At 39.4% G+C, this 25,772-nt stretch overlaps 3 protein-coding genes, 1 long non-coding RNA gene and 1 pseudogene across 6 annotated transcripts; 1 reads left to right on the top strand and 4 right to left on the bottom strand.

Moving 5' to 3' along the window:
• Window positions 1–7,989: 7,989 nt before the first annotated feature.
• On the bottom strand, window positions 7,990–9,311 carry LOC142523096 (uncharacterized). The gene is made up of 3 exons (XR_012814579.1): window positions 8,882–9,311; window positions 8,749–8,781; window positions 7,990–8,266 (listed from the first exon to the last, which is right to left on the bottom strand). It is a non-coding gene; the product is annotated as an uncharacterized LOC142523096 (long non-coding RNA).
• Window positions 9,312–11,967: 2,656 nt separating this feature from the next.
• On the bottom strand, window positions 11,968–14,040 carry LOC142522092 (uncharacterized). Its single transcript, XM_075625250.1, has one exon. It carries the CDS (start codon window positions 14,038–14,040, stop codon window positions 11,968–11,970), a length of 2,073 nt encoding a protein of 690 aa, XP_075481365.1.
• A 2,336-nt stretch (window positions 14,041–16,376) lies between these two features.
• Window positions 16,377–17,579, top strand: LOC142523095 (zinc transporter 5 pseudogene; annotated as a pseudogene).
• Window positions 17,580–18,595: 1,016 nt separating this feature from the next.
• LOC142522780 (actin-related protein 4-like) lies at window positions 18,596–20,671 on the bottom strand. Of its 3 annotated transcripts, none has more exons than XM_075626313.1 (5): window positions 20,629–20,671; window positions 19,820–19,882; window positions 19,244–19,308; window positions 18,893–18,961; window positions 18,596–18,803 (listed from the first exon to the last, which is right to left on the bottom strand). In XM_075626313.1, exons 2-5 carry the CDS (start codon window positions 19,859–19,861, stop codon window positions 18,671–18,673), a joined length of 309 nt encoding a protein of 102 aa, XP_075482428.1. In that variant the 5' UTR covers window positions 19,862–19,882; window positions 20,629–20,671; the 3' UTR covers window positions 18,596–18,670. The 3 variants fall into 3 exon arrangements, with proteins under 3 accessions (XP_075482428.1, XP_075482430.1, XP_075482429.1); XM_075626315.1 differs by lacking the exon at window positions 20,629–20,671 and adding an exon at window positions 20,464–20,573; XM_075626314.1 differs by lacking the exon at window positions 20,629–20,671 and adding an exon at window positions 20,081–20,436.
• A 994-nt stretch (window positions 20,672–21,665) lies between these two features.
• On the bottom strand, window positions 21,666–23,361 carry LOC142522924 (anthocyanidin 3-O-glucosyltransferase 2-like). The gene has a single exon (XM_075626518.1). The coding sequence runs from the start codon at window positions 23,332–23,334 to the stop codon at window positions 21,910–21,912; it is 1,425 nt and encodes a 474-aa protein (XP_075482633.1). The 5' UTR covers window positions 23,335–23,361; the 3' UTR covers window positions 21,666–21,909.
• Window positions 23,362–25,772: the final 2,411 nt, after the last annotated feature.

Genomic DNA, 25,772 nt, shown 5'->3' with positions numbered 1-25,772 from the left:
TTGGGGTGGCATAGTGGCTAACATGTGCTGTGTGTTCATTTATAATAGATTTGTTAGTAGTAGTAGATTACGGGCGAATCGGGGTGCGCCCGAAAGTTGCTGGAAAATTTGGTGCAAGCCAGCTAATTGGAAGGCACGTGATTCACCCAACAACGAATCATTCATTTCTTTGTCTTTTTTTTTAATCGCCCAAGTCTATTTCACAATAGTTAGTTTACGATACATCGTATTTTTGTCTTTATTTCAATATTATTTAAGTCTTTTAACCGTTGATGCAACCCGGGCGAAATGGATGAGTCGGGTCGGGTACTCTGCCGGGCTTGCTATCAAGATATCGAAGGAAATATGAGTTGAATATTTGGATGAAAAGCTCCTCCTTCCTTGAATGAATGAGAATCTGCAACCAATAAAGTAACCGCATGAATAGGCGTCGGAGGGGTGTCCGGCGTGACCACTCCGATGCTTAAGTCAGCAGAGAACTCAAGCAAGAAACCAATGTAACCGAGTGATAGTTGTAAAATTAGTGTGGAGGGTGGGGGATAAATGAACAATAAATGAGAGCATTCAATATTAGGGTTGATATCTGAATCGAGAGTAAATGCAAATAAAGAACCTGGTATTTATAGTAGGAGATGTAATGATGACCTCGTTTCTTGTGCTGTTCATTAATTATAGTAGGGTGGCTGATTGTACCCTATTATTCTGACATATCAAATCTCGCATTAATTGCATCCAGCCTATCTAATTCTTATCAATCACTTATACTAGTGTCAGAGATAGGTCGGCTGCGCATACTCTACCAAGTCGGGGCGATTAAATGCTTTGCTTATATCGAGGTAGCCTGGCTATTAATACCTCCCGAAACATCACATGAGGGCCCGGGCATTTCACGTCCCGGGGACATTATACTTCGAGTACCCTGATGGCTCGGCCCGTTTAATGAACTTCCCTCCGATTTTTCTACATCTTTCGAATAACCCTTCCTCCCTGATCTGGACACTGCCCACTTTCCCGACCCGACTCGGGCCTTATCCATGGCCAGGCTCCATGGCCCGGGACGTCCTGGGCATTATCCATGTCCCGGGTCATCCCGGGGCATCATCGCTCCCTCCTTAAATAGTCGGGCTAGAGTCAACTCGCTGTCCCGATTAGTTCCATGTGCCCGGTCGGGAAAGTCAATTCGTCGTTTAGTCCTCCCAAGATGATAATGATGTCTTGTTGTCAGTGATGACGTAAGCCCTAGGATAAAGATGTCAGAGCCTTTTCATATTCCGAGAAGATAACTCATCATGACACCTCGAGCTCTGCGCCTGTCTTTTCAAATATCCCGCCCAATCATCCCGCCCAATTTCCAATATCAACTCGATCTGTCCGATTCATTTTAAATCAATGGCGTAGATCAACCCTCTCCCCTATATATAGTAGCTAACTGATTTTCAAAAATCATTTGCAAATTCAAACTTGTAGCGAAGCTCTGCCAAATTCTCTCCTCTAGCTATTCCGACGTGCATTCTCGTTCCGGCGATTTCTCCGTTCACCAGCCACCAGTTACTTTTGCTTTATTTTCCCCGTAAGTTCTCTCCCTTACCATCTTTACTTCTTTTCTTAAGTCATGTCAAACTCTACTTCTTCCACTTCTGGTAGAAATGTCAGGGGTCGGTCAGAGGATAACTCCCCGACCCCTTCTGAACATTCTGTTCACATTCCCATAGGTATTCCCATCTCCTCATCCCGACCTATTTCTAAGAAACAAACCCAGGCTTCTTCCTCCCGACCTACTGGTACCCAGGTTAAGGGGAAAGACTGTAAGGACCGTGTATCGTATTATCGTAAATCATATGTCGATTATCGATAATTTATGAAATTGTCATGTGATTATGTATATGATGTGTATTATGACAATGAAAATGAGAAAATAAGTATTGGATATGAATTGACGTTGTAAGAGCTCGAGTGGAGAAGCCGGACGCCAATAAGTACAAAACTAATATTTTGTACAGAACATCTGGCGCCCGAGCGGTAGAAAATGACCGCCTGAGCGCCAGTGTACCAAAAGTGGGGAAATTGGACAGAACATGTGGCGCCCGAGCGGTGGAAGATTACCGCCCGAGCGCCAGTATAGCATAGGAGAGTACTCGGACAGAACATGCCGCGCCCGAGCGCGGTGCATTTGAAACTCGGGGACAGAATGTCTCGCGCTCGGGCGCGAGAATCCTACCGCCCGAGCGCCGAAGCGGTGAAGATAAGAATAACTTTTCTTCTTCTTTCCTTCGTCATTTCTTCTTATCAATATCGAGGGAATTCGAGAGATTTCAATTTCTATCCTCCGAATCGACTTCGAAACGCTGTCTAAACGCGAAACAAATTATATATTTGTGATCTTCGCGTCGAGGGCTTCTGACTGAGGTAAATTTCTTCTGGTTCCAGCAGCTCTAAATATCAAAGTGCTGGAATAGCATGTATTTGAAGTTGAGATTCATATATGTAGTAGAATAACCGACAAAAAACTTATATTCGAAGTCGGAATTGAATTATGATCCGATTTGGATTTGATATGAATTTTGAAGTTTCAAATGATATTTGAAACTCATATTAATGATTTTGGATTATGTTATTGATTGAAATGAGTATGTTATTGATGTAGATAAAGTAGTATACCAATATCTTCAGGCTACATCAATTGGAAACGAAGAATTGAGGTATGTTGCGACCGGGTAACATACGACAGGTATCTGTATTATATGATATATGTTGGATTGAATTGATTGAGAATATATGTCTATATGCCTTACGTGATGACTTGATGTGGCATACATGACATGGTGATTTGAATATCGATGTATAAAATAAATGTTTTGTTAACACACATCGTTTGATGCATACATCGATGCATGACATGCACGTTGAACTATGATCCTTGGATACCCTGATATGATTTGATTGGATTCTGGGGTTTGTGAACACAATGCTATGTTTGTTATTACATGGCCCTTAAAACATAAACAATTGTGGCCCCGACAATTGATATGAGATTTGGGATTTGATGGCGCTTTGTCGACGCTATCATACGAGTATCCCTTATTGAGGCCGGTGTGCCAGCTCGAGCATTGATTTGATATCGATTCGATTGATTCTGACATGTGCTCACTGGATGGGCATTTGACCTGATACCTCCACGACATACATGCATTGCATACCATATATCATTGTTTAGATATCTGTGGTATATATGATGGTTGTTCCATACGGAGCTTTGCTCACCCCCAAGGGGGCTGTTGTTGTCTTTGTGTGTGGACAATGGCAGGTACTCCAGGATATCAGGAGACCGGAGAAGGTACTTCTGGAGGGAGTCACAGTTTGAGTTGAGGTTTATATTTTGTTCCCAGTAGATGTATATGTATCTATATACCGGGGCATGTCCCGAGGATATGAGTTGTTTGTATGTGATTGGTTTTTGATTACGTGTGGGCATGTTTATGATATGAGATTAAATACTATTTTTAGTATTCAAACAAGATGTTTTGGGCTCATTGTAAAGAAAATTTAAACTCGTTTTCCGCTGTAATTAATTAACCATAATCAGATTGTATTGTAATAACGATTAGAAACCAAGGGTATATATATATGATGGTTGTTCCATACGGAGCTTTGCTCACCCCCAAGGGGGGCTGTTGTCTTTGTGTGTGGACAATGGCAGGTACTCCAGGATATCAGGAGACCGGAGAAGGTACTTCTGGAGGGAGTCACAGTTTGAGTTGAGGTTTATATTTTGTTCCTAGTATATGTATATGTATCTATATACCGGGGCATGTCCCGAGGATATGAGTTGTTTGTATGTGATTGGTTTTTGATTACGTGTGGGCATGTTTTATGATATGAGATTAAATACTATTTTTAGTATTCAAACAAGATGTTTTGGGCTCATTGTAAAGAAAATTTAAACTCGTTTTCCGCTGTAATTAATTAACCCTAATCAGATTGCATTGTAATAACGATTAGGAATCAAAGGCCCCACAAAGACAAAATTGCAGGGTCCCTGTGGTTCTCAACAGTGACGTCTGCCCTTCGCCCGGGTAACATAGAAGAGATTAGGTCCCTGGGCTCCATCCCTTCTTCCTATAAAATATTAATTCCCAAGCCCAATGATCACCCGGACACTCCTCCCCCGGGCTTTCAAACCTTTTTCTTATAACAGCTCAGAAGTGGGCTTCGATTCCCCATCTCTCATTTCTTTGAATCGGTTGCCCGGTTCTTTGGGCTTCCGATCAATCACCTCTTTCCTAATGCTTTTCATATTATGGCTGCCACTTTTGTTTTATTTCGCATGAAGCTCCTCCTCATAAATTCTTCCATTTTCCATTTCTTCTACTCTTGCCGATTCAATGATGGGGTCTTTTCTTTCATGGCCCGGATGCATTATCGGTTTTTGACTGACATCCCTTCTTCTTTGAAGGGATGGAAAACAAAATTTTTCTTTCTGCAATTTCCGACCCCTCCGACCTGTGCTTTGGGTTTCCTTTCTTCTTTACCCAATCAACCCGAGCTTCCCCGAGATTACAAACTCCTTCCCCCATTCACCCAAGCTTGGGATGTTATGGAGAACCAGTCTTTTTTATCTTCAGTGTTAATTGGGGGGGGTTAATCTGGTGCATTATGGGCTCGGGTCCCAGCCTGAAGACCCGATGGACCAGATTATAGACGAGTTTGGTCAGGCTGGTAAATTACTTTCCTTTGCTCTTAACTTTTCTTGTTCTTATTTTACTTGTCTTGACGTACTTTTGATGTAACAGAAGACGATATGATTAAGGCGAGCATGGTTGAGGCAACTGCCCGAAAGAAGGCTGAACAGAAGAAAGCCCGGGCAGAGAAAAGGGCCCAGGAAGCTCAAGAAAATGAGGAACGCCGAGCCCGAGCGGCGGCTGAGGCCCGGGAAGCGGAGGAGCGTCGGGTCGAAATGGAGAACAAGGCCCGGGCAGAGATGGTCCCTCCCCGGGAGGAGACCACTAATGAGGAGGACTCAGCTCCCCTCAATACTCGTAAGAGGAGGGCTGTCACCGAGCCAGCTGTTGAGACGGTGGTGTTGGAGGACGAGATGAAGGAGATTGTCCGATCTCCCCCTTTGACCGGTTCCTCTGCCGGCCCATGGGTCCTTCCCAATATTTTTGGGAATGATGTTAGTTCAGATCTGGTGAAGATGATCCGGGGCCTTCTGCGTCCTGACGAGGTGGCCCACTTACAGGGGCTCCACCCCAACATATTACTGTGCGAAGGAGTCTCCCGGTCCTTCTCCGTATGTTTTACTTATTTTGCTTGATTTTGTATCTTGCTTGATTTTGTATCGATTCTAACCTTCCTTTGTTTCCAGGGCTTGCAGATGTTGATGTATGCCTTTGAGCGAGTGGCTCAGGCAGCGAAGGGGGCCAAGGCCCAAGCCAACACTGCCCGGGAGATGCACGGGAAGCTCCAAGCGAAGGTGAACCGGTTGACCGAGGTTCACGAGCATGTTTTATTCCGGGAAAGGGCTGTCTGAGAGCAACAACTAAATCTGGCCCGGGCTGAGCTTGCTGAAGCTTGGGAAGAGGCGAAGGTAGCCAGAGCAGAAGCAGAATCTTCCCGGGTTCGGGCTGAGGACTTCCAGGCTGCCGTTGACCTCATAAAGAAGACCCAGGAAGAACAGGCAGTTCGCTTCTTGAAGTCCCGGGAGTTCAAGAAGATGGTGACCGACAAGGCTTTTCCCTACTTCGAACAGGGCTTCAACAAGTGCCTGAAACAATTTGAAGAGGCGGGCCTGGTTCCAGCCTACCGGGAGGATTTTTCGGATTTAGAGAAGGCGGCTGCGTCTCTTCATGAGGATAAGGATGAAGATGAAGAGAAAGATCCTCCGGTAGATTAGGACTTCTTTTTTTTTTTTTAATTCCCGGGCTTCCGGGCACCTTGTAAACATTTCTCTCTTTAATGAAAATATTTCGTTTCAATCTTGCATTTGGTAACTTTCAAAATATTTTTAAGTGTTGTGAATGACTTCAATCAATGCCATTTCACTTATATAATAAGTGCGGCATAAGCTCTTAGGTCCCATAAATAGTCGATCCTGATAAATGTTCAAGGTGTGGTTCTCCGGGCACAAGTCCTTAGGCTTTGATAGATAACCGGGATGCGGGTCCCCGGGCCAGGGTACGGGTCCCTGGACTTAGTAGATAACCGGGGTACAGGTCCTCCGGGCCAGGGTACGAGTCACTGGATTTAGTAGATAACCGGGATACGAGTCCTCCGGGCCAGGGTACGGGTCCCTGGACTTAATAGATAACCGGGGTACGGGTCCTCTGGGCCAGGGTACGGGTCCCTAGACTTAGTAGATACCGGGGTACGGGTCCTCCGGGCCAAGGTACGGGTCCCTGGACTTAGTAGACATTTCCTTTTAACAATTTCTTTACTTGATATAGAAACAGTAGATACAAGTGCTTTCAAACATAATATTTTTTCAAATGAAATGTATTCCATGGTCTCTTAAGAGTGCGTCCTTAAGGATCTTCGAGATAATAAGCTGCCCCCGAGCTGACTCTTTGAACTATTTTGAAGGGTCCTTCCCACCGAACTTCTAATTTTCTCACATCACCCACTGGTTTGACCTTCTTCATGACTAGGTCTCCTACCTGAAAATCACGTGATCGAACATGCTTGTTGTAAGATTTCATCACTCGGCTGCGATAAGCTTCCATTCGAATGGCTGCCCGGTCTCTCTTTTCTTCAACTAAATCAAGTTCAATGGCCCGGGACTGATCATTGTTGTTCGGATAAAATTTTATCCGAGTAGAGGATTGCCCAATCTCCACAGGTAGGACTGCTTCTGAACCATAGACTAGGCTGTAAAGGGTTTCCCGAGTAGATGATCGAGGTGTAGTTCGATACGCCCACAATACACTTGGTAATTCCTCTACCCAGTCTTTACCCTTCCCATGAAGCCGGACTTTTAATGCTTGCACAATTATTCTATTAGTTACTTCAGTCTGACCATTAGCTTGAGGGTAGGCTATTGAGGTGAAGGACTGAATAATCTTCATTTCTCGACACCATGAGGTAATTTTCTTTCCCTAGAATTGCCTCCCATTGTCTGAAATCAATTTACTCGGGATGCCATATCTGCAAACAATATTTTTCCAAAGAAATTTCATGACTTCCTCCTCAGTAATCTTGGCTAATGGCTCGGCCTCTACCCACTTGGAGAAATAATCCACAGCTAAAAGGAGAAACTTCTTTTGTGCTCGGGCTATGGGGAGAGACCTACAATGTCCAAACCCCACTGGTCAAAAGGGCATGATGCTGAGATTGATTGCATATTAGCAGCTGGGCGATGATGAAAATTATAGTGGTGTTGACAACTTATATATATATATATATATATATATATATATATATATAAGCATAAGCAGAGTTTTTCCCAAAAATATTAATTTCTTGCCAAATTTTCATTTCTAAAAAAGGAAAGATTTATCATGAATATTGAAATATGTGTACTACAATAAATTATCACTTCAATTATTGTTTGCATTGATTATATCAATTCATTTAATTCAATTTTGAATTTAATTAATTTTTATATTACTTCAAATATAATTTATGTATGATATGTTTTTTTTTATTTTTATACTCAAATTAAAACTAAACTATATTGAAAACATAAACTATATTAAAATTTTGCATTGATTATATCAATCAATTTAATTAAAAACTGTATAAATAAATTTAAAATACAAATTATTGAAATATTCAATATCACTCATGAGGTAATTATTCAAAAATAAATTTTTATATTTTAAGTAATTTCCTGCCCAAATTACTCACTAAAACAGAAATAAATACAATATTTAATAATCATAAATTTTTGATCATAAATTTTTGATCCCAAATACATATTATTTCGAAATCTATGTATATATCTATAAAAAAACAGAATTTTTGCTAAAAAAAGTAATTTTCCACCAAAATATCTGTAGCGCCCTTACCCGAACCACTACTAAACAGACTAATAAACATGCAACATTAAGCTTAATAACAACAATTAAACAGCGGAAATCAAATACTTAATCATCTTACAACCCAAACGAAAACAGAACAATAACAGCAGTCTTAAACATTAATACAACAATAACGAAAACATAACTCAGAACGAGAAAACGATACACCACATAAAACCTCCACTGGATCACCACTGAAACCCAACTGCTCTAACCACTGCCCTGGTCGTCCGAACCGTCCAACCTAAGACCTGCCCCGTGGAATGGGGTGCCCAAGATGAAAACAAGGACGTGAGCGACCAATCGCCCAATACGAGAATGTACGAGTATACAAAATGATATGATGCATGCGAAATGCAATATGCTCGGATATCAAGGATCAAGTCAAGAATCTCATGCAAAGTCTAGAGGCGCCTGAGTGTGTAGTCTCTGATCTGTCCTAGGCATGTTTTGGCTCCCACACTCATCATCAAGACGTGGACCTGCAATGTCCAGGTCATCAGAGCCCGCGGGTCCCGTCGGACACTGTAGCTCTCGATGCCTTATCGTCCACAATACAGAATAGGGCTGAGCGGCCCCAACAAACGAGGTATATCTCAAAAGATATCAGGCTCAACATGATATGTCATGCATAATATGCCAAAGCAGTAAAACATGTATCATGCAACAAATAAATATGCATCATATAAGTGTGTATACTACGTTTGGATATCTCAGTCAGTACATCACGTACCTCACTAAAACAATCTGACAGAAAGCTCTGAACCTAGACAATACCAACATAATAAAATCACTATCAAACCAGATCAAACAACAAGTTCTCCCTAATGATCCTTAAATCACTATTTAAGGCCTTAGGATTATACCTGCGTCCGTCGTCAGCCCGCTGATGATGTCTCGATCTCAGATCACCGACTCTCCTCGAGTCGACACTAGCTCCGAAACTTCCCGACACCAAAGTGCCCTAGAAACTGACTAGAAACTAAGGTATAACTAGAACTCTCTCCGAAGAATGCGATGTAGGAAACAAAAGAATCAGCTTCCATTTATAGGCTGCATTCGGACTATTTCAGAAAATTCGAATCAATCTTCTCTACCACGTGTCAGAATCTCATTTGTCTAGTTGGATTTCTCGAGATAATGTAATCTGAAGTAGATCGGTTTATCCTTTTTTAAATTCGGTGGATCCCAAAAACTTGATCCCAAATTATCAATTCCTTAATCATACTTAATTAACAACTCATTAATTATCTCTTAATTAATACTTCATTCAAAACAAGGATTCGGGTCATTACAATATGATTTCTAAAAAAGAAAAGATTTATCATAAAAATTAATTAAATTCAAAATTCAAAAATGTGACATGTCACAAAATTGTTTGTGAATGTGGATTTAGACAAAATTACTGAAATTTTAAAGATGTATTTTTCATTAATTAAAATCGAATGTAATTTAAAAATATTTTTTTTATCACATGTCAAAAAATAATAATATATAGCTTCTCGGAAATTAAAGAATTAAATATGTATTAAGGTTGATGGTCGACATCAATATAATAAATACGATAAGCATCATGTCATTGTTTCAGGCTAATCTAAAATTTTGAGATATGATAGTGATTATTAGCCAAAAAAATTAATCGACGTATGTTGTATTTAAGAAAGTTTTTAAAAATCAGTGAAAAAATAGTTTTTATTTTTATTTTTATAATTATATAATTTTTTTAAATTTAAATATCTATTCATTTTTACTAATTTTTAATAATATCATCCCGTGCATCGCACGGGTTAAATACTAGTAGTTTTTCGAGATAGAGTAGTCCCACCGAGGTGTTCGCCACAACATCCTTCGTGTATTTCTCGGAGGACGTACTCTACCTCATTCTCAGATAAGCATTTGAGCAATGTGCCTTGATATGATCACCTGTATAACACATCATTCAAAAAGACGAACCTAGGTGTCTGTTTCCTGATTTTTGCAGCCCGAGCCTGATCTTCTGGGACTTTGCCATGGACTATATATTCAATGAGAGGAGTCATCCACGAACTTTTCTGAATTGGAGGTGCTTCTTCATCAACAGAGAGTATCAACCGGGTGAAACAGAGAACTTACCGGGTACTAATATCGGACATGGAAGCAGCCAATTTGGCCAAAGCATCAGCTTCGGCATTTTCCTCCCTAGGAATTCGCTCAATGCTCCAGTCGGTCAGAGACGCTGCCCGGGCTGTGATGAGTCCCAAATACTTTAGCATTTTTTCATTTTTGGCCTCATGCGTTCCCTTGATTTGTTGGGTGACCAGCTGAAATTCGGAATAAACAATGACCCGGGAAGTGCCGACTTCCCGGGCAGCCTGTAGCCCTGCCAGAACAGCTTCATACTCTGTTTCGTTATTGGTGACCCTGGAGTCGATCCTCAGAGCCAGTTTAATCTTCTCTTCCGATGGGGCGATCAGGACCACCCCAACTCCGCACCCTGATAAATTTGATGCACCATCAACAAACACTCTTCATACCTCTTCTTCTACCGGTTGGATCATTTCTATTAAGAAGTCTGTTAATGATTGGGCTTTTATAGCAGCTCGGGGTTTGTATTCAATGTCATATTCTCCGAGCTCCACAGTCCATTTAACCATTCTTCCGGAGACTTCAGCGTGTGTCATGATCCTTTCGAGTGGAGAATTGGTGAGGACCACAATGGGATGTGAGAGAAAATAGGGCCTCAGCTTCCGGGCAGTCATCACCAGGGCCAATGCTATTTTTTCCATCTCACTGTATTTTAATTCTGCTCCTCGAAGGGCATGACTGACATAGTATACCTGTTTTTGGTCGGCTCTTTCTTCCCTAATAAGCACGGAACTAACAGCAAACTCAGTGGCGGAGAGATAGACCCATAATTTCTCCCCGGGCTCGGGTTTTGCCAGAATAGGCAACTCAGCCAGATGCTCTTTCAAATCTTGAAAGGCCTGTTCGCATTTATCATCCCAACCGAATTTTTGCGCTCTTCTCAGAACTTGGAAAAATGGATAACTCCAATGACAGACCGGGAAATGAAGCGTGACAGGGCCGCAATCATCCCGGTCAATTTTTGCACATCTCGGACAGATTGAGGAGAAGACATGTTCATTATTGCTTTGATTTTTTCAGGGTTGACTTCGATTCCCCTATCAGTTACCAAGAAGCCCAAAAATTTTCCACTCCTGACCCCGAACGCACATTTGGGCGGGTTGAGCTTTATTCCAAATTGTTTCAAATTAGTGAAGGTCTCAGTTAGATCATCAATAAAGTGGGAGACCTCTCGGGTTTTGATCAAGATATCGTCCACAAATACTTCAATATTCCGACCTATCTGCTTTTGAAAGACGAGATTCATTAAACGTTGGTACGTGGCCCCCACATTTTTCAATCCAAAAGGCATAACAACGTAGCAGAAGGTGCCCCCAGAGGTGATAAAACTGGCTTTATCTTGATCTTCTCGGGCCAAGGGGATTTGATGGTACCCCTGATATGCGTCCAGAAAGCTTAATAACTCGCATCCAGAGGTGGAATCCACTAGCTGATCAATCCTGGGGAGTGGATAACAGTCTTTGGGGCAGGCTTTATTCAAATCCCTGAAATCGACGCACATTCTCCACTTCCCGGTGGATTTTGAGACTAGGACCACATTGGAGAGCCAAGTAGGGAATTGGACTTCCCTGATATGACCGGCCCTCAGCAATTCTCCCACTTGTTCTTCAATAACTTTATCTTTTCAGGGCCGAAGTGCCTCTTCTTTTGCTTTACAGGCCGGGACCCCAGGAGTATATTCAATTTATGCTCAGCTACTTGGGGTGATATCCCGGCTAGTTACTGTTGAGACCAGGAGAAAACACTAATATTAGTTTTTAAACAATGTAAGAGATTTACCCGGGTGGACGCATTGATATCCCGAGCCACCTGGACGTGCTTTCCCGGCTCAATTTCCACCACCTCTTGCTCTTCTTTCGCAAAAAAATGTACCTCTCTCTCTAGCAACCTCCTCTTGACTTTCCTTCCCCTTCCCTCCCATCTTCGCCTTCTTCTGGTCCACCCGGACGGTCTCCCCATAACACCTCTGGGAAGAGGGTTGATCCCCCTTGACTTCCCCGACCTGCCCTTGAACAGGAAATTTAATTTTCTGGTGATAAGTGGAGGCCACAGCTCTCATTTCATTCATAGCTGGCCTCCCCAAGATGATATTGTATGAGGACAGGGCATCCACCACTGTAAAAACTGTCATCACAGTTTTCCTCAGGTCTCCGATGCCCAGGGTCAATGGCAGGGTAATTTCCCCCTCAGGGTATACAGCATGTCCAGCAAAGCCAAATAAGGCAGTCTCAACCGCCTCTAACTGATATTCGTGCAAGTCCATCTGGACCAGTGCTTCTTTAAAGATGACATTGACAGAGCTGCCATTGTCGACAAATACCCTTAGCACATCATAATTAGCCACTCGAGCTTGAATAACGAGAGCATCGTTGTGGGGTAGACTAACTCCCCTGAGATCTTCTGGTCCGAAACTTATAACTGGCTCGTCTCTCCTTCTCCCATCAATCTCTAGGCACTCCTTTCTGCTTCTCGCCTTCCTGGCTCGGTTGGAATCACCATCAGTAGACCCTCCTGAAATCATTTTTATTGCTCCTCTACTCGGGGAAGGGTCTCTTTTCTCTGGTTGTGTACTTTTCTTCTCCCTAGAAGTTCCCTCCGCTCTTCTACTTCCACTCGGGATGTCTATTGATCTTCTGGGAGCATTGGGCCCGGGTCGCCGAGATAACCAGGGTGGTGATCTGGGCTTACCCCGAGAAGGACTAGGTTCTGGCTCAGAGCGCCTATTGAATTCTTTCCTCAAAGTCCGACATTCATTAGTGTTGTAAGAACATTCTTTGTGAAGGGTGCAAAACCCTTTATTCTCTGGTCTGGATGATCGGGCTGTTGAATTCGGATGGGGAGTCATGTCCGCACTACACTCTTGGATTTCCCGGTCCCGGGCAATTCTCAGAGGGATGTGATAAAAATGCCCCGGACCACTTTTCTTGTGAGCTCTCTCCTCGGGTTCGACCACCCGATCTCCTCTAGCCCTCTTCAAAGCTTCTCTCTTTTGGTTCTGCGCTTCTTCCATGTTAATATATTTCTCTGCCCGGGACAAGAGATCTTCAAAGTCCCCGGGCAATTTCTTGGTCAAGGATCGGAAAAAATCTCCTTCCCACAATCCTTGCATAAAAGCTGTGACTTTTGTCTCTGGAGCACATGCGGGAACCTGCAAAGCTACCCGATTGAATCGCTTGATATAAGCTCTCAGAGTTTTGTCTTGAACCTGCCTTACTTCAAATAGACTGAAGGCAGTTTTCTTGTATTTCTTGCTGCTGCTAAATTGATGCAAGAAAACTTTTTGGAAGTCTTCAAAGCAATGAATGCTCTGCGGTGCCAACCCTTCGAACCATCTTTGTGCAGAGTCGACCAGGGTAGTCGAAAACACCTTGCACTTGATCTGGTCTCCATAGCAATGTAACATGGCCATATTCTTGAAGCGAGCAAGATGCTCCTCGGGGTCAGAACTCCCGTCATAGTCTTTGATCTTAGCTGATTTGAAGTGCCCGGGCAATGGTTCCCGGACAATGATGTCAGAAAATGGACAACCCTTTATAGCTTGAGCATTGTTCTTAGAAACAATCTGCCCTTCCAACAATCTCACTTTCTTTCGCAGTTCCTCCAACTCCTCTGCTACAGTGGGAGATTTAGAACATGCGCTTGACTCCCTTTCCTCCTCTCTTCTCTCTTCTTCATGTGGTTGCTCACGTTGTTGCTCGGGGTGACTAGAATGATGAGTAGTAGTTTTCTTTGCCATGGCTGTTTTAACAGCATCAGCCACAATTTTGGTCAACTCTTCAGGTGTTAAGTGAATGGTGGGCTGGGGGCCATTGGGTGGCTGACCACCCACATCGGAGAGACGAGGATTGTTCTCTTCTTGAATCCGGGAAGTGTCTTGATTTGCTCTCCTAGTAGGAGCCATATCAACGCCTTAAAACTCAAATTTTCCACAGACGGTGCCAATGATGCAACCCGAGCGAAATGGATGAGTCGGGTCGGGTACTCTGCCGGGCTTGCTATCAAGATATCGAAGGAAATATGAGTTGAATATTTGGATGAAAAGCTCCTCCTTCCTTGAATGAATGAGAATCTGCAACCAATAAAGTAACCGCATGAATAGGCGTCGGAGGGGTGTCCGGCGTGACCACTCCGATGCTTAAGTCAGCAGAGAACTCAAGCAAGAAACCAATGTAACCGAGTGATAGTTGTAAAATTAGTGTGGAGGGTGGGGGATAAATGAACAATAAATGAGAGCAGTCAATATTAGGGTTGATATCTGAATCGAGAGTAAATGCAAATAAAGAACCTGGTATTTATAGTAGGAGATGTAATGATGACCTCGTTTCTTGTGCTGTTCATTAATTATAGTAGGGTGGCTGATTGTACCATATTATTCTGACATATCAAATCTCGCATTAATTGCATCCAGCCTATCTAATTCTTATCAATCACTTATACTAGTGTCAGAGATAGGTCGGCTGCGCATACTCTACCAAGTCGGGGCGATTAAATGCTTTGCTTATATCGAGGTAGCCTGGCTATTAATACCTCCCGAAACATCACATGAGGGCCCGGGCATTTCACGTCCCGGGGACATTATACTTCGAGTACCCTGATGGCTCGGCCCGTTTAATGAACTTCCCTCCGATTTTTCTACATCTTCCGAATAACCGTTCCTCCCTGATCTGGACACTGCCCACTTTCGCGACCCGACCCGGGCCTTATCCATGGCCCGGGACGTCCCGGGCATTATCCATGTCCCGGGTCATCCTGGGGCATCAACCGTCATTATATTTAATTCATCAAAACAAAACAAAAAAAAAAAAGAAAAATCAGGCACTCTGTTATTCGCAATTAATTTTAGTTATGTGGTTGTAGAGTGGTAAATGTGAATTCCCTGCTGGATACTGAAGAAGAAGAAGATGGAAGTGGGGAGGAAGGCAGACGGAGAAGCCCAACCCGTTCAAAGTCTCTTTTGTATGAATAAGTTCATGTAACGCCATCCCATCCCATCCCATCCCATCCCATCCTTGTTATGTCATATTCTAATTCTATTATATATATATATTTAATGTAATGGTGGTTGTGTGTTTTGGACTTTTGTCCATGTAATTGACGTGCTTTGAATTGGGCAACTTCTGCTTGGTGGATAATATAACATTGACTGTTACATTTTTTATTTTATGAATGAATTACATAGACATATATCATGTATGATGTTATGCGTCGTTTGGTGTTAAAGATAAAAATATTAGTTGATTACACGTCCAGTTAACTCAAATTCTACAAAAATGGTGTTAAAGATAAAGACACTAGTTGATTACACATCCAATTAACTCAAATTCTACAGAGATTTAGCGTTATAAATTTATCCTTCTCATTTTGTATTATCTTACGAGTCATAAATCAACTCAAATTTTACAAAGATGGTGTTAAATATAAAGACACTAGTTGATACCCTTCTCATTTTGTATTATCTTACGAGTCATAAATCAACTCAAATTCTACAAAGATGGTGTTAAATATAAAGACACTAGTTGATTACACGTCCAGTTAACTCAAATTCTACAAAAATGGTGTTAAAGATAAAGACACTAGTTGATTACACATCCAATTAACTCAAATTCTACAGAGATTTAGCGTTATAAATTTATCCTTCTCATTTTGTATTATCTTACGAGTCATAAATCAACTCAAATTTTACAAAGATGGTGTTAAATATAAAGACACTAGTTGATACCCTTCTCATTTTGTATTATCTTACGAGTCATAAATCAACTCAAATTCTACAAAGATGGTGTTAAATATAAAGACACTAGTTGATTACACGTCCAGTTAACTCAAATTCTACAAAGATTTAGCGTTATAAATTTATCCTTCTCATTTTGTATTATCTTACGAGTCATAAAGCAACTCAAATTCTACAAAGATGGTGTTAAAGATAAAGACACTAGTTGATTACACTTCCAGCTAACTCAAATTCTACAAAGATTTAGCGTTATAAATTTATCCTTCTCATTTTGTATTATCTTACGAGTCATAAAGCAACTCAAATTCTACAAAGATGGTGTCAAAGATAAAGACACTAGTTGATTACACTTCCAGCTAACTCAAATTCTACAAAGATTTAGCGTTTTAAATTTATCTTCTCATATTATCTTACGAGTCATAAAATAACTTAAATGTTTTGTAAATTTAAGGAAGTGCGTCACAATCTTTTAAAAGGTCTTCGCTTTCATATTCTTTAAAACAAGTCGAGGCCAAAGTTTAGACATAAAAGTCCTTGGCAATCTTCTTCCACAGCCCACCATTCCTGTTCTTTTTCTTCTTCCCTTTCTGCAGAAATGAGGACCCTTTTCTTTGCCATGATGGCGCTGCTGCCTGCAGTTATTATGGCAGAATGTACGTGCGAGGCTGATGAAGAAGATCGAAACAAATCTAAGGCATTGAAATACAAATTAGCAGCAATCACGTCCATCTTAGTGGCCAGTGCGATCGGGGTATGCCTCCCGGTTCTTGGAAAAGCGGTGCCAGCGTTGAGCCCTGATCGGAGCTTCTTCTTCATAGTCAAAGCTTTCACCGCCAGGAGTGATTCTATCGACGGGCTTCATACATGTTCTGCCGGACGCGTTCGAGAACCTGACTTCTCCGTGTATCAGCGCCAGCCCGTGGGGGGATTTCCCCTTCACGGGTTTCATCGCGATGGTTTCTGCTATTGGGACTTTGATGGTGGATACGTACGCCACATCGTATTACAGGCGCAGGTCGGTCGTAAAGGCGGCGGCGCAAGTCGGGAATGAGGAGGAAGGGGTGGTCCCGGTGCATGCTCACGCCACGCACGATCATGCACATGGATCTGTTTCGTCGGAGGCGGCTTCCGGTGAAACGGAGCTCCTCCGTCATCGAGTGATATCCCAGGTATATTTGATTGTTACGATTTTTTTCTTTTCCTTTTTATTTTTGAATAGAGATTGTTGCGATTTTAATGGAAATGAAATGAAATTTACTCGGACACCTCTTCTCTTTCTGTAAGGTATTGCTACGTACCACTTATTTCTACATAAAATTGCAAATTTAGATAATATTTAACTAAGTTTTCAATTTAGAAAGTGATCTTCCCGAGTCCTGATTTTATGAGTCCTAAATTGCAAGCCCGTGGGAAGCTTCAATTAGGGGCAAACGTGTCTCTTCTTTTGGGTGCTGGGGCTATGTCTCTTTTGGCCAAGTGGGCTTGAATTTGATGATTTTTGTGATGTTTTGTAAACTTTTGCTGGATATACGACTTACTTAGTGTCATTTACCATGGGTGCCATTTATTATTTATTTTGAAGCTGGTGCAACACGTGTTTTCTTGTTCGCGAAATTTGACTGGAGTGTGGAGTTTTTTGAGTGACCGGAAGTTTTTCGGTGGAATGAATTTTTTTTCCATTTAATGACAAATCGCTACTCGTTCCCATTCTAGTTCCTAGTCCACTCACTCGACGAGAAATTGATTGGAGAAAATAGCAACCTTTCTGTTTTCAGGCTTTATTTACTCATTTTTGGGCAAAAGCGCACACAATCTTCTTGGGTCTAAACACAAACATAGGTAGGCCAGAACTTAAGGTTCAGTGGATGTTGGCATCAACGCTGGAAAATCTGCCCAAAATCTGCCCATGTGGGCAAATCCTGCCAATCGATATAGGCAGGAGATAGCATCTAAATTTCAGAATTTAAAACTCGAAACTCAAAAGTTCACTATTCATCTTCTAAAAATAGAAGAAGTCCACGATTCAAAGTCAAAGTTGACAGCTTGGGTAAAGGACGATTAATGACGAATAACTACTACATCTGTATATGAAAGTGTCCCCAACAATAACTTCAAAATAAAAAAGTGTCCCAAACAGTAAGGGTGTGTATGATCCACTGTGACGAGGGTCCATTGATAATTCAAGCACCATTTTGTTCAGTTGTTCTTTCGTGTATTTTCAGAGATAATCACAGGCGGTACATGAGATGCTATCTTTGGTGAGCTGCATTCGACACCAAATCGGATCACGGCAGCAAATGCAATCGTGCTGGCGAAATTTAAAGGGTGAGAGAAAATTAGAAAATGTCGTAGAAATTAAAAGTTTTGAAGGCCGATGTACTCATTGAAGGTGGCAATGGTGACGGACAAATCAATCGGCCGAACGAAAAATCTTTTGAAAGAAATCATGATAACTTTGCTTATGGTGTTCAAGTATGGCAACATATTGTGTAAAATTAGTCGTCATAAGAGAGCAATGGAAGAATATGGAGAGTAGTAGAGAGAGTGGGTGCCAAGGAGAATGTGCCACAAATGAAGCACAACCCAAGTCTTTGGATGCATTAAATTATGTGACATATGAAATTTACATTGGACACAAATTAAAAGGTACACCACATCATGGGAAAGACTAATTACAAACCAAAAAGTGCGCATTTGCATAAGAATTAACTTTAAATCAAACACGAGATAAATCACGAAACTCTAAGTAACTATGCTCTAGTAAAATGATATTGGGTAATGTTGCAACCGAGAAGATCCATTATCACATTAAATAACGTGTAATAAGATACAAGTAATGAAATAGCTTCCAAAAAGCTATATAAATTAGTAGGTAGAACACGAAAGTATGTTGGGGGCATTTGCGTTGAATGTAAGAAGCTCCATGCTCTTCATACCTGTCATCACCACAGCATATTACGAATCTGCTATAAAGATATACTTATTTGTAAAGCAAGTTCATGAGCTGAAAGGCACGAGAACTCACTCAGACTTGGAGAACCATATTTGCTGAAAGGAAGCAAGCGATGCCAATATGCTCCCCCCTATCCAAACGCTGTACTGACACTTGTTAGTACCCAGCATCAAGAGAAACAATTTCAGTTGTGATACACAAGTCATTTGGTGGGAACAATTTCTTGACAGAAAATCTGGTACACTCAATATTTCTGTACAATTTGATCCCAACATGTTCATAATATAAATAATGGTAAATTTTTTAGACTCAACAAACCCAAGAATACAACTGCATAAACAGCTCATTCACTCATGAAAGAAAAGGTGTAGAGCGACAAGGGTAAAAGCTCCTGTAGAGCAGTCGTACACAAATAAACCTAACCTGAATCTCCTTTCAGTAGCATTTCCACTTGCCAACACTTTCACCCTTGCTGCTTGAGGAGATTCCTAGAAGCAACATAAATCATTATCAGAAAGCCACTCCATAAAATATTTAAAGATATCACATACCATCCAAGTAGTTGACATCTTTATCGTGAAATAAAATGTCAATAAATTGAGTAAATTTAAATGTCAATAAATTGAAATCAACTCATTCGCACAGTACTATGAGGTTGAAATGCTTATTCAAATCCATCACTGATGCAGTAAAATTCCACTGTATCAAGCTTATCCCTACATCACTACAGAGAGTCGATACATGATCTTGATCTTTACAAATTTTAAAGGGTAAGTGAATAAACAAGTAGATGTTGTGCTAACACATATAGCAAATATAAAACCAACAGGCAACCAAACTAAGCAACTGCTGATCAAAGACTAGTATAATCCTCAACAAGGATATGCTTACCACCTTCCTGCCTCCTATAAAAAGCATAGCTCTTCGGTAACCACAAACAAATAGAACAAGTAATATTTAATCAAAACAAGTAATGTATGTGCATATAGAAAAAATCACCTCCAACAGGTCTTTCTCAAGACGTTCTTTCAACTGTTGCATTGATGCAGTACCACCGGCAAGCTGCATAAGATAGAATCATGATATTAAAATCCCTGCAACTTAAGTTGGCTGGCTCCAAGGAATTATCATTTAGGATGAAATTCTTTTACAACAATAAAATCTCCTAATATCTGAAAATGATGGTTCCCATACTTTTTTCAACATTATTGCAGGGAAAGAAAAGCAAATCACATTAGTAAGACTATTGAATACACATACTTGAAAGTGTGTCAAGTACGCAGGGGAGCCATAGAAACTGTGCCAATACAACTATGACATAAAACTTGATGAGTTAAAAGTGCTTATCCTTCTATGGTACTTAAAAAACAGAAATGATTAGGGATGGATTAATATATAATAATAATTACAGTCCAACTCAAACAGAGAGCCAAAAACAGAAGTCCTACAGGCTATAACAAATGCAAAAGAGTAGATTGCAGAAAATATGTTCAACTCCTTTTCATACGGTAAGTATGTAGACAGAATCTACATCCCGATGCAAATCTAACATTTTTATTACATTAACATGTCACTGTCCTTCAGATTACAGCCAACAATGTTAGCATCCAAGCAGAGGAATAAATCCCAAGCTGGGGACGAACCTTGAAGACGAAAAGACGAGCACTCAGAATCGGGAAAACTTCCCATCAATTCAATAAAATAACAAAAAAGAAAGAAAAAAGGTTCAATCAATGGGAAAATTACAACTCTTTTTGAAAGCATGCTTGATTGGTGGTGTATTAGAGACAAGGTAGAGAGATTCTTACCAAAAAGCTGCTAAAAAGTTCTCTATTGTAAGGGGTGTATTAGACTAAGTCTAGTGAAAAATAATATCTTTCATAAAAAAAAAAAAATTTTTTTAGTCGAATGAATCAAACATGAGATTCTATCTCATAAATTTTTATTATTATTATTATACTTCATCCTTATTTTGTTTCATGATTACTTCAATATTCAACCGCAACTTTTTTAACAAAATTTAGGTAAAATAGCTGATTTTTTAGTTTGATGCTTTATTGTTAGTAATTTTTAAAAGAAGTAACTTTTCGGATATGGAAAAATAATATTTTTTTTAATATCGTACGTTACAAAATATTTTTCTATAATATAATTAGTTTTGGTAAACCACGTGTATGGTTCAAAACGGTACAGTCTGATCAGTCTTTCATGATTTTTTTAACTAAACAATATATAACATTGTCTCAAAATTTTTATAACAAATTTATTCTACTGTTGACTTGAAGATACTCAACCGGCCGAGGAAAAAATCTTATTCGGAGATATAAATGTAACTTTGAGTAATCTTCGATCTCCTTTTATCAATGACAAAAATTTGTGTGAAACAATCTCACGAATCATATTTTGTAAGACAGATATCTTATTTGAGCCATCAATGAAAAATTTATTACTTTTTATGCTAAGAGTATTACTTTTTATTTTGAATATCAGTAGATTGACCCGTCTCACAGATAAAGATTCGTAATACCGTCTCAAAAAAGATATATTCGTGATCAATTTACCAAAAGTTTTACACGACAATACTTGTGAGTAAGTCTCTTGTGAGATGATTTCACGAATCTTTATCTGTAAAACGTATCAACCTTACCGATATTCACAATAAAAAATAATACTCTTAACATAAAAAATAATACTTTTTCATGAATGATCTGATCCGTCTCACAAAATACGACTTACGATACCGTCTCACACAAATTTTTGTCGATGCTTATTGGATGATCGGATGTCATCCGCATCTAAAATTGTAAGGTTCAATATTTCAAATGATTTATGTTACTCGTGATAATCTTTAAAGTTCAAATAATTTTTGTTGCCAACCGGCCCTATTTGAAACAAGAACACTTTTTAGTTTCTCCCTGAAATAGACACAAAAAAGAACCCACAAATCACATTCGTCTTGATGCTTTCTCGAAAAGTAAGATTTCGTACATTCAAATCAAACGTTGAACTTTAGTCCGCAGGCTGTTAAATTTCGAAGATAACCTGCCATGTAACTCAAAGTCATGGAGCCAGCCGGTTCAGTGGCAGCATCAAGACACCGTCCCAACAAAATCTTGAACCAGACGTCCCAAGAAATCTTGGGACGAGCCGCCTTCCTCGTAGGTGACCCTACTCATATCCGTCATAGCTTTAACCTTAACTCGGATCTCGTTGTCCATATCCATCAACTCTCGAATGGCCCTTTCGATCTTCTCTGCCCCCACAATAACACCACAATTCTTCCTGTAGTCCATCTTGATGTCAACCGCCATTCCAAACTCTTTAACGAACTGGAATGCATTAGCTTGCTGTTCTGCAAAAAGCGGCCATACAGCCAGCGGCACTCCGCACCAAACACTTTCCAAAGTCGAGTTCCATCCGCAGTGCGAAACGAAGCCTCCCACGGAGCAATGGTATAGCACCGCCATCTGCGGTGCCCACCCGATCACTTTCCCGACTCCAGATGTGCGCTGCAAGAATCCCTCTGGCAGTACTTCCTCAGGGTCTTCATATACCCCGGCCATCTCAAACTTTCCCTCAGGAGCAGGCTTCCTAAGGGACCATAAAAACCTGTGTCCACTATTTTCGAGCCCAGTAGCGATCTCTTTCACTTGTTCGCTGTCGAAACATCCGTCGGTGCCGAAGCAAAGATAAACGACCGAAGAATCTGGTTGCTGGTCTAGCCATTTCAGGATCTCGCCTTGCCCTTTCCTTTGTTCTTCTCCACTTGCTTCCTGAATCATGGGGCCAATCGGGAAAATGTTTGGGACGTTTACATCTGCCAAAAGGGACTTTACTGCGTGTGATTCCAATTCAACAAACGTGTTTATCACAATCCCTTTACAGTCCCTGAACCTCTTCAAATGATCCAATATCCCTAAGTCTTTTTCAAACACAATAGAGGGTAAGACACTGGCCGGATAAGGATTAACATATGTTGGAATCGATACCTCAGAATCCGAACCCTTGTAATGGGCTGCCACATATCCGGAGCCAAATTCGTCGTTAAGTCGCTGAAAATGAAGCAAGAGACCCAACACAGCAGCGCCGCAAGTGAAGCAAATGTAACTCGGGACACGAAACTCATCCGCCACCTCGATCATGGCGGTGCAGAACATGTCCATCACAAACCCAGCAACGATTCTCGTCGGATCCTTCATAATCTCCGTCACAGCGTCCATGGCAGCTTTCTTCTGGCTTCCTATGAATTGGAACATGAAGGTATTGGGCGATTTCATCACCTCCAGGATCCTGGATTCATCGTGGGGGATGATTTGCACGAACCGGACGCGATAGTGGCTATAGTTATTGGTGAAAGAATCGATTTTGGTGTCAATCGGTGTCTTGAAGATGAGGATAGTGACTGAAAGGCGTCGATCTGTGTCAGTCAAGAGCTTTGCTAGCTTTACCAAAGCTGCAAGATGGCTTAGCGAAGGGAAAGGGATAAACACCAGTTCTATTAATTTTTCTGACATTTTTTCCTCTGGTCTGATTCTAGAATTTAGTATGTGTCTTTATATAAATACAACTACTATGCAATGAATCATTCGCATTAATTAATTTTTAAAAAATCTTTACTTTATTTCTTAGGGCACCGGGCACTCAGAATGGCACGTTAAATGATATCACTCGTTTAACGCTCACTCACAAAAAAGAGGATATATATGGGACGTTCAATTCTTAGAATTGAACGCCCATGTGTCAGTTTATTTTTTAAAAAAAATTGGACAATTAAAAATCGTCGCTGATTTGCTGACATGCGGGCCCCACGTGTTTTGAATTATTTTAATGATATTTTATATTTTATGAACGCCTCTCTGTTCGGTTATTTTTTAATAAAATTGGACATTTAACAACGGTTTTGAAAAAACCGCCGCTATTTGCGACGGATTTCCACAAACCCGGTGTATCCAGATCAAATATTTCGAAGACGATTTCGTATGCGAAGAGAGTTATTCTTTCGAATAGTGAATGCACTTGAGGATCGTTCACCGTATTTTCAGCAAAGGGACGATGCTGCGAGGATTTCATGAATATCTCCGAACAAATTCCGAAATACGTGACACTTATGTGCATCACCAACTTCGTGCCGATTTATTTGAACATATTTGATCACAATACAACAACAATCCTTGAATTAGTATTTTGCATCTTCTCTTAAGTTTAATTTATTTTCTTTTATTTTTATGCAAGTATTATTATATGTTGTACCGTTTTATTTTAGGTTTATAATAAATTTTTAATTTTAAATAAGTAACACTCGTAAAATTAAATTATTTTACGTACTAAATATATAAAAACATATTATTATTAATATAAAATAATAATAATTTAAATTTCTTAAAAAATTTGAAATTGAATTTATTTAATTTAAAGTAAGAATAAGATGAATGAGTGGATAGCGTGAATGCGGGTGCTCTTATGATTGATATTTCATTTAATTATTTTTAAAATTTATCAAAATATATTGTTACAGTAAAGGGTGTATTGGTTCTAAATTTTTAATGATTTTTATGAAATTTAAAATTTTAGATGTATTTAAATTAGACTTTTATTTATTTTATAAAAGTTTAATGGTTTTTTATGTAAATTTTTGTAAAATTTTAAAAGTCATGTGATATTCAAACTAGACTTTTAAAAACTCTACAAAATAACTCAATGGAACTGTATTAAGTACAATAATTATAGCATAAGGTACAACAATAAAATGTCAAAAAACTTGATTAAACCTAAAGATTTGGATGTACATTTAATTGAGAAATCTCCTAAACTCACATACTCAATAAAATTTTCATTTTTTTTCACATCTATTTATTTTTTCTTTTATTTGTACTTTTAAAAACATACTTTTTATTGCTAACAATAGTTTAAAATCAAAATTATCATTTTATTTTTGAAGTTCCAGTCACAAGACATCATAAAATTTAAAATTATATTTATTAAAATTTAAAAAAATTATTAAACTACATAATAAAAAATTTATAATATTTTATTAACATATAAATTAAAAATAATAGTTATTTTTAATAAGTAAAATTTATTTTTTTATTGATTATTATATAAAATTTAATGTTTAATTATTTTCTATAATTTTAGTTAATTTATAGCTTAATTTTGATTATAACTCTAAATTCTTGCACGTGAAGATGCAGGATATCTAAATTGACGTCAATTTTTGGCTTTTTTCGAGATATATATTATAATCTTCAAAAATTTATAGGTCATTGTCGTCACTCTGAAAATGCTAAAGAGTTGTTCAATCTTCGCCATGCTTCTTTGAGAAAAGCTATTGAGTTGACATTTGGTATATTTAAATCACGGTTTAAAATATTCAAGATGAATATTCTATTTCCATATACGACCCAAATAGAGCTTGTATTGGCTTGTACTGGATTACACAATTTTCTTCGAAAGAAGTATCGATTTGATGAATTTCAAATTGAACCAGATAATGAAACTCAATTATCTTCATCAACACAAGTTTATGAAGATGTCAACTTTGATCAGTTATTTGATACTCAAGAACAACAACGAGCAAATGCTATATATTGAGGGATACCATAGTCAATGGAATGTGGAGCGATGTTGATCAAATTGTCAATAATGCTTAGAATTTTTTTCATTATTTTGATCCTTTAATAAAATATTATTACGAATTTATAAAATATTATTCATTAATATGTTGAATTTTGACATAAAAAATTAAAATTTTGATTTTTATAAATTGGATAGTTCATTTTTCGTTTTTCACAAATTAAATTTATTTACATTTATATTCATACATCAAAAAAATAATTTAAAATTGAAGATGTTACATATCTCCAATAATTATGTAAAAAAATTAATAAAAATAAATAATATAAATTACCAGATTCACACAATTCTATGAAAAAAATTACAAAATTTTACAAAA

This window comes from Primulina tabacum, chromosome 13, assembly GCF_025594145.1.
Source record: "Primulina tabacum isolate GXHZ01 chromosome 13, ASM2559414v2, whole genome shotgun sequence".
Lineage (NCBI taxonomy): Eukaryota > Viridiplantae > Streptophyta > Magnoliopsida > Lamiales > Gesneriaceae > Primulina > Primulina tabacum.
The sequence above is the reverse complement of the archived record's forward strand: the minus strand, read 5'-3'. Positions and strand labels throughout refer to the sequence as shown.

What these genes read in the sequence shown, in the direction of transcription:
- LOC142522924 (XM_075626518.1), bottom strand. Translation starts at nt 23,334, where the DNA reads ATGTCAGAAAAATTAATAGAACTGGTGTTTATCCCTTTCCCTTCGCTA.
- LOC142522092 (XM_075625250.1), bottom strand. Translation starts at nt 14,040, where the DNA reads ATGGCTCCTACTAGGAGAGCAAATCAAGACACTTCCCGGATTCAAGAA.
- LOC142522780 (XM_075626313.1), bottom strand. Translation starts at nt 19,861, where the DNA reads ATGCAACAGTTGAAAGAACGTCTTGAGAAAGACCTGTTGGAG. An exon ending in GCTACTGAAAGGAGATTCAG is followed by an intron (nt 18,962 to 19,243) that starts GTTAGGTTTATT and finishes GTGTCAGTACAG; the next exon opens with CGTTTGGATAGGGGGGAGCA. An exon ending in ATATGGTTCTCCAAGTCTGA is followed by an intron (nt 18,804 to 18,892) that starts GTGAGTTCTCGT and finishes TGGTGATGACAG; the next exon opens with GTATGAAGAGCATGGAGCTT.